Source organism: Callospermophilus lateralis, chromosome 9, assembly GCF_048772815.1.
Source record: "Callospermophilus lateralis isolate mCalLat2 chromosome 9, mCalLat2.hap1, whole genome shotgun sequence".
Classification (NCBI taxonomy): domain Eukaryota; kingdom Metazoa; phylum Chordata; class Mammalia; order Rodentia; family Sciuridae; genus Callospermophilus; species Callospermophilus lateralis.
In genome coordinates this window covers 103,168,814-103,177,564 of record NC_135313.1, presented here as the reverse complement: position 1 = coordinate 103,177,564, position 8,751 = coordinate 103,168,814, and the positions used below count along the sequence as shown (strand labels likewise).

General features: G+C 37.6%; 1 protein-coding gene across 7 annotated transcripts in view; it reads left to right on the top strand.

Annotated features, from left to right (window-relative positions):
- Nucleotides 1-239: 239 nt before the first annotated feature.
- Nucleotides 240-8,751, top strand: part of Insig2 (insulin induced gene 2) — a 51,883-nt gene continuing 43,371 nt past the window's right edge. For 4 of the 7 annotated variants that reach the window (XR_013092303.1, XM_076865752.1, XM_076865756.1 and 1 more), the window contains exons 1-2: nucleotides 240-272; nucleotides 7,323-7,693. Coding sequence is in view for 6 of the 7 variants with exons in the window: in XM_076865752.1 (XP_076721867.1) it covers nucleotides 7,450-7,693 (244 nt within the window). In the remaining variant the exon portion in view is untranslated. The other 3 variants (XM_076865754.1, XM_076865753.1, XM_076865755.1) reach the window with 3 other exon arrangements.

The window sequence follows — 8,751 nt, the reverse complement described above, 5'->3', positions numbered from 1 at the left end:
CTTAGCAAACAGCTGATCCCGCAGCCTCCCACCACCTACAGGGTCCACGCCTCCCCCAGCCTCTAATTTCCTGCAGCCCGGAAGCCCTGCTGCCCCGACTTTCTAGCCCCTCCGCCAGCTCCAGCGGAAACCGGAAGCTCTTCTGCCCCGATCGCCAGCGCGCGGCGTGGCGGCTGCACAGGCGTAGTGGAGCTCCGGCGGAGTTGTGGGAGGGGAGGAGGAAGAGGCGGAGGGGGGACGGGGGCAGGTCCCAGAAGATGGCGGAGGCGGGGGTGAGTTGGGGTCTCCCACAAGAGCGCAGGTGACGTGTTGCTGAGGGAAGCGGCCTGAGGAAAGGCGTAGCCCTCAAGAAGAGGAACCACTTGTGTTTTTTTGCAGCCGGGAATCCTGGTGGCAGGTGTGGGGATCCCGGACCGCAGATGGGGCCTGCAGGGCGAGGGGCTCCGCTTACCTGGAGAGAGGTCGGAGAAGTCCAGGAGAGGACATCGGGCTTGAAAGAGGTCGTAGGGGGAGCCGAGGCTCAGGGACAATGGAAGAGTGTCGGAGTGGGAAGACTGCGGGAAGGGCGACCCTGGAGATCTGATGGAGGTGGAGGTCGGCCAGCTGTCAAGCATAGAGCTGTCAGGACCTTGGGTGGCTGGTAGCTGGGGAGAGAGACACAGACTTGGGGGTGGGAGATTGATTCAAATTAGGCAGGTATCCTGGTAAATTTAGAACCTACCCAAATGATACGACATTGGTTTGAGGAGTAGGACTTTGGCATTTTGGATTGGAATTGAATATCTTTGGAGTAGGTGTGTGGGTACAACCAAAGAGAACTTTTGGCTGCGTCTAGAGATCAGTTGGTAATAGTTATTGGGATTTTAGGATCACTCAGTAGAGTCTGGCATCCTGGAAGAGGAAAGCAATGCGGATGATGGGGATGGGGGCAGAGAAGGTGCTAAAACTAGTAATGATAATAACTGATGTCCAGGTAATGTTGGAAAACGTTGTTAAAGAATGGTATCAGCTAGACAGTTTTAGAAAATACACCATGAAAAGCTTGCTGTTTTGTAGGATCGGTGAGTTAAAAGAAAGGATAGGTTTGACAGCTGGGCGGCTGAAATTGGCAAGTGTCAGTATTGCAGTAGAGCCCAGGAGTGCTGGGGAAGACATGCTGCAGTCCTGGCTGCAGAAAAAACGAAGGCAGCCAAATAAGCTAGATTGTGTTTTCCGACTTTTGGGTTTGCCATTGATACTGAACAACTGAATGAAAGAATACCTCCACTAATCAGTGACCCACAGAAAACTAAGTAGCCACTGTACTCTTCTATTTTTGCCCTTTATTCTATCTCTGGACTTTGTGTTCAGTACCAGTGATTTATCATGGCGTGTTTTTTCCTAATAGTCAGTTCATATCTGGTGGAAATTGACCAAGCTGCGAATCATGTACACTTGGGAAACAGATTCTTCTAAAACTGACAACTGTTGCTTTTACAGATAGTTGCATTGAAAATGAAAGGGTAAAATGGAATTCAGTCAAAGACAGTTTGTTTTTACTGTTATCAGAAAATTACCCCTAATAATAGAGTAACTTTTTTAGGGAGGAAAATTGATAATTTAAAACCAGCAAGGAGTTGTAAATGCTGCTTGCTTAATGTTTTATATGTTTGATTTTTTAATGTTAAGAGGAAAGAGTTACATTATATTCTTTATTTATGGGAGTTAAACTATTTCAGTGATTTGTGTGTTTTTCTAATGTTAATGAGTATTCTATATTGGGAATGCCATTCTAAATGAGAGTATATGATGAAAAAGACATGATTTAACTTTATTATTTAGTAGTCTATCTGACCAAGCACCTGAAGAGACAGGGTAATCTGAGGGAAACAAATGTGCTTTTGTGGCTTCTAATCATCATGGGAAGATGAATGATCTTATTGTTTGGTTGTAGGAAGTGTTGCAATTGTTGAAAGGCAACCAGTTTTTTAAAGTTACTAGGAGAATTTGTGTGTGTTTGTTTTCAAATGTCCCGTTGCCTGTGAGTTGTTTCACTGGTCAGTATAAACTTTGATTTTCATTCAAAGAGCCTAGAATTGCTTAGAACTCTCTTTTATTTGTCTGAAGCAATAATATTAACAGGTAGACACCTGGAATGATGTTTTTCCAGTATTGATGATTTGTCATTGATTAGCCAAACTATGTGAACTATTTTTCTTTTTGATCACTCACATACTTTATAGAAATTGGAGCTCAGGACTCAAGGTAGAATTTTTTTATGTCCCTTGGAAAGTATGTCTTTTTAAATGATTGAAAACATTAGTTTGGAATTAATAGTAATTTATCAAAATAACTTTAAAAACTGTTTCCTGTGTGGTGCTTAAATTGTATTTATATGGTGTTCATAGAAAGAGACAATGTAGTAAAGTGGAAGTCATGGAGTCTGTGTGTTTGGGCCTCGACCTTTTACTACCTGGTAACAGTTTGTTATTTTTGAAATTCAACTAGCCTATTTGATTTTGTAAAATAGAGTTAAAAGCACTTGACTGTTTATTAACAAAATTATCATTGAGGATTCATTGAGATACTGCCCTTTAAACAGTATGTATACCAAAGACTTCTTCTTTGATCAGAAAATTATTTTTTAAATAATCTAAATTTTTTAAAGATATATTTTTTAAAAATGTGGAGAATCAGATTTCTTTTTGATGTTAAGAGTAATGTTTAAATTAAGCAATGATAATTCCCTTGAGCTTTCCTTTAAAATAACTACCCCTCCTAAGTGCATGACTGATATAAACATGCTTTTTTAAAAAAAATATTTATTTACTTTTTTAGTTGTAGTTGGACACAATACCTTTATTTTATTTATTTATTTTTTTATGTGGTGCAGAGAATCGAACCCAGGCTCTTACCCGTGTTAGGCAAGCCCTGTACCACTTAAAGGAATTTTGTTGTTGCAATGTAGGGAGGGTGAATAGACTTAAGGAATTTCCTATCCCTTTGACCTCACTTTGATGAGTGTGGTCATTTCCAGGTGTTCACTGTATATATTTATAGTCAAAAGATCCAGTAGTACAATCTTGATCTTGTCAATTCACTTGACCCCTTTGTGTCCCATTTGCCTTGCTAGGAGAGTGAGAGAACTTTTAAATCTAGCTTTGTTTAGTTAATGGAGTTTTTGAGTACTTGATATAAATTGTAGAACTTTTAGAAAAATGCACACATGTACAAGTTTTTTGTTTTTGATTAGTCTGAGGGTCAAACACCCTCACCTATGGAGTAGATGATCTCCGAGTTCCTTTCTGGTTCTTAAATTTTAGAATACAATGATTGTAAAGCATTGTAGCTTTTATTTTTGTCCTCAGTAATTATATACCATTGTATTATGATGCAGACACTAAGTTAGCTTTTTGGATCACATTCAAACATACATCAAACAAATGTTGTTATTTTTAAAGAAAACTTGTGGGGTGAAGTAGGAAATTATGAAGAGGCACTGCCAGGAAAAGGTGGATAAACAGCTGTGGTAGAAAACATAGATGGACAGTTTAGAAAGTCTTTAGCAGCCTTGAAATAGAATGAGGAAACAAGTATCTAGTAATCAGTGGCTCTCAGTTGGAAGACAGTGCCTCCCTTGGGGCATTTGGAAATGTGGGGACAATTTTGGTTATCTCAGATGGGGGAGGCTGGCATTTAGTGGGCAGGAGACAGGGATGTTAAATAATATGCAAGACTTAGAGCAGTTTCACATAACAAGGACTTGTTGGGACATAACTGTCCTCAATGCTGGTACTCTGACAAATTCTGGCAAATGATTGTGAGATAGGAGCTAGCACAACTAAAATGGCTTTTAAAACTGAAGTTATTTTGTTATTTTAAAATATTATTAAGAATAATTTTTTTTGCTATTAATTATTGTTTGGAAAAATTCACAGAGACAAGTGCTGCACTAGATTTGGGCTACTTGGAACATAAATTCATCCTCTTATATCTGTCCCTGCAGCAGAGTCAGTGGGGTTTCCTTGCTGCTGAAGTTTGGGCAGCAAAGTCAAGTGTTGATCTCATAAAGTGTGTACTTAGCCAAAAAGTGTTTACTTAGCCATTGAGATGCTTCTTTTTTTACTTTAAAATATCTCCATGGTAGGAATAGTCTGCAATACCTTTTTAGGAGAATTTCTGGGCATTTTCAATTGGCATGTAGAGTTTGTTTTTCCATAAATCAGCTGTAATATGTACTGTAATTTTCACCTTGATCTAGTATTTAAAAAATTTCAAGGTGTTTACATTTATTCTCATCATCTCTGTGCTATTATGTTGTCTCCTACTCATATTGGCATTTGTACCTGGAGACTATGTTGCAGTTGATATTGTTTCCCAGTGTTTACACATCTCTTTCAGTAATCAAGTAATTTTATATAGACCCATGTGCCAAAAACCAGGTCTAGTAGGTGGAGTGGGATTCAGCGTATGGAGGAAAGAGAATAAATTTGGGAATAAGACCTGAGGTAAAATTCCAGTTCTAACTCTGCATGTCCTATGACCAATAAATAAATGCAAAATCTCTTTGACTTAGGATCCTCATGAGTAAAATGAGGATAATTCCTACCTTTAGGATTATTTGGAGATCAGAATTACTCTATTTATGGCACAGAGAATGAATGGTCTCTGAATTACTAAATGCCTATTAATAGTGAAAAAGAAGAAGATGATGATGTGATGATGATCATGATGAATTCTGTGGTTACTGATCCTTGCTATAAATGTCTAGAACATATAATGTGCTAATATACCTGTTTACCATACCATAGCAGGAATAGTCTACAATACCTATTCAGAAGGATTTCTGGGCATTTTCAAATGATATATAGAGTTTGTTTTCCCATAAATCAGCTATAATATGTACTATTTTCTGCAGTCCAAAAAACTGTAGAGCTCAGTTATACTATTAAGTACCTAAGATTGTAAGGATCAGCTTAGGGACAGTATTCCCCTTTGAGTGTTGGGCATAAATCTTTCGGTGTATCAAAGCCTGTTGTTTGTTTATCACATGGAGTTGATAAGCTGTGAAAGTTACTAGTACTTACAAATATTCTCATTTTCATAATGGTTATTTCTCATGTCAGCCCCATTCCTGCAGTTTATAGTTGAGTTTTGTTCCAAAATTCATTTATTAGATAGTTTAAAAATTGGAAACTCAGAGGCAATGAATTTTAAATGATGATGAAAGGCCTTCCAGAAGGCCTGCTTAACCCAATATAATTTGATTTAAGAAGAATAAGCCCAATTTAACTACACAAGCAGGAATATGTGGAGCTCCCACTGTGGGCTAAGCAGGAACCTTGCTGGGTGAATAAGACCTACATGTAAAGTTTATAACCCATAAAGCAACTATACATATAATTATAAGGTAGCTATTATAAGTGCTATCTAAAGTTTTAAACTGCTTTGGGATCCAAAGGAAATATCACTTAAGTACTGACTTATAAAGATGCCCAAGATATATTGTAGTTGGGAAGGATGAGAGTAAATTATAAAAAACAGCCTGTGTAGTATTTTCCTATTTAAAAATTGTTAGTATTCATAAAAAACAAAAGCATATGTGACAGTTTGGGAGTCTGAACATCATGGTAAGAGCAAGGGCTTTGGGCTTAGACTACATGGATTTGAATCCCAGTTCTGCCTCCTCCTACATATGTAAACTTGGTCAAGTGGCTTAAACTTCCTTGTGTGGCCTGTGAAGTGGACACAAGAATTGTGTTTACCTCTCAAGGTTATTGGGGTTCAAGAATTATCACATCAGGTGCTTAGAAAGGTACATAAAAGCCTCACATGTTATTTGTCTTAAACACACACAAAGGAAAGACAACTGCAATAGTCCATTTTGTGTTACTCAGATGAAATACCTGAATTAGGCACACTTTTTAAAGAAAATAGTTGTTTTTTCTTTTCTTTTCTTTTTTCTTTCTTTCTTTTTTTTTTTTTTTTTTTTTGAGAGGGGGAACCTGGGGTTGAACTCCAGGGCACTCAACCACTAAACCACATCCCCAGCCCTATTTTGTATCTTATTTAGAGACAGGGCCTCACAGAGTTGCTTAGCGCCCGGCTTTTACTGAGACTGGCTTTGAACTCAAGATCCTCCTGCCTCATTCTCAGAGATGCTAGGATACTGGGATTACAGGCTTGGGCCACCCCACTGGCTAGAAAATAGGGTTTTTTGTTGTTGTTGTTGTTGTTGTTTTGTTTTAGCTCACAGTTGTTGCAACTTAAGGGCATGATGTCAGCATCGACAATGGTCTGGTTGACGACTTTGAGGCAGATGACTGGAGCACAGGTGTGAAACCTAGGTCATGTCACCAAACAGGAAGCCTGAGAGACTGAGGTCCTATAGCCCCTTCTGAAAGCGGCATTCCCACTAGGCTCTACTTCTTAAAGATTCCACTTCCCCCACATTTCTACACTGAGGACCAAGCTCCCAACACATGAATATTTAGGTGGGAAATGACATCCAAACCATAACGGTCACTTTGGTTAGGGAAGTGAACAAATACCTAGACTGATTGTAATAGCAAAATGTTGAGATTTTTGGAGTTAGGAGCCTGGTGGATAAAACTCCTCCAAATCTAGTCATGAGATTGTTCTTCATTGTCTTAGCTTCCTCTATTCTGCTTCCTCTTCAAACTTTCTCACAGTCACTCTGTCAACTAAGGCGGACTGGGTTGAAGCAAGGGTGAGAGACAGATGTGGCCTCAGGGAGAATGGTCCCCTTTGACTTCAGTGGCTGGTATGTGTGTCGAGAGTGCATGGTGGTCCAGTTTTTGTACTTTTGTGTAAAAATTTAAATGTATCAAATTAAACATTAAAATGAATCATTTTGTTTTTTCATGGAGGTTGTCTTCATAAACAAGCCACATTTTATTGTGAAAAATTAAATCTTTTATCACAATATGTTGACTTTCTGTAAAAAGTAATTGATGAACTTGGAGATTTAGGTAGAAGATGCAGAAAGTTGTGTTTTGATTCTCTTGGAAGTGACGCTGATTATCTGTTCTACTTTTCTCTGAGTGGGGCAAGCTGTTTTTACAATTATTCTAATCTTTAGGTCTCTTGGGCCACTTATTCTTTTCTAGTAAAATACTAGTGTGCACTTTATTTTTTATTATATCATGCATATAAAATACTTTAAAACCTTTTCTTATTTAGTAAATAACTAATTTAAATAAATGAGTTTGTAAACTTGTCATTTCATTATTTATCTTTTTAAATGAACAAGTATTGAAATAAGAAAAATTATACAATTATGTATCAGACACACTGATTTCTTTCTTTCTTATCTTTTGCAGGATTTCTGGTAGGTTCATGCTTTAGGACAAGATGTACTGTTGAAGCATCATCTGCTTTGATTCACAAACAGTGGAGCTTTTCAACTGGGACTCTCCCACCCCTACAGCTTATTGAACTTATGAAACCATGGCGGAAGGAGAGACGGAGTTACCTGGGTCCAAAAAGTGTGGCCCATATATCTCATCTGTCACTAGCCAGAGTGTGAACTTGATGATTCGAGGAGTAGTCCTTTTTTTTATTGGAGTATTTCTTGCGTTAGTGTTAAATTTGCTTCAGATTCAGAGAAATGTGACGCTCTTTCCACCCGATGTGATTGCAAGCATCTTTTCTTCTGCATGGTGGGTACCACCATGCTGTGGCACAGCTTCAGGTATGTGTAGGATATTTCTGCAATGCTTAGAAAGGAAATAGGATAAATAAATATAGAAGTTTTCCGAGCAATAAACTTTTCTTTTAACAAAAACCAGATCAGTTTTATGAAGTATAATTTTAATATAATACAGTGAATCTGTCTTAATGAATAATTTGATGCACCAACTGAATGTAGTCATGTAACCATGAGCATGATCCAGCTATAGAATGCGTCTGTCACCCCTAAAATTCTTTTATATTCTCTTCTAGTCCATTCTCCCCTACATCCTTAGGCTCCCTCTGATCTCCTTTCTGTCACCAAAGTTTTATTTCTGCCTATTATAGGGTGTGATATCAGTGGAACCATGGAGTAGGTACTCTTCTATATCTTGTTTCTTTGTGTCCTTTGAACTTTTAAAATTTAATCCTAAAAACTATCCTGATTCCCTTTAGGATGAGGCATTTAACCTCTTAATCTGGTCTTCCTTCAGCTCAGCTCATCTTGTGTCTTATTTTAAGTTATTTTGATGATGGTTATTGCTCTTTGATTCTAAGGGTTTGATGTATATAATGTGGTCTTGTTTTGAAGTTGACAAAAACTCAAAAATGGAATAATTTAATTCAAGTTTAAGTCTTTGTATTGTTTTTTAGATTTTTGGTATACGTTTTTTCCTTTGTATGTTTTTATTAAATATACCTTAAGAGTAATAAATATTTGGAGATCAATAAAGTAGATTCTCCTTGCTTAAAATCATTATTATTCTATTAGTTGCTTTTGGCTTGTTTTTTGGTGCTGGATGGCATAATGGATAAAGTCTGGATGGCATGTAATGGATAAAGTAGAGCATTTCAGAATGTCTTATTAATACTGAGCTTCCATAATGGATTAACTTTTTCTAATGACTAGGACCAATAGATTAATACTATTTTATATAACTGATAGCAGGGAGGAATAGTTATGGTAAAAGCACATTCTGATTGAGACAAAAAATTGATTTTTTGCATGTTCCTGCTGAATATACATGAACATAATATAGGTCTTTCTGGGTGTACATAGTAGAACTGGAGGTAGAAGGG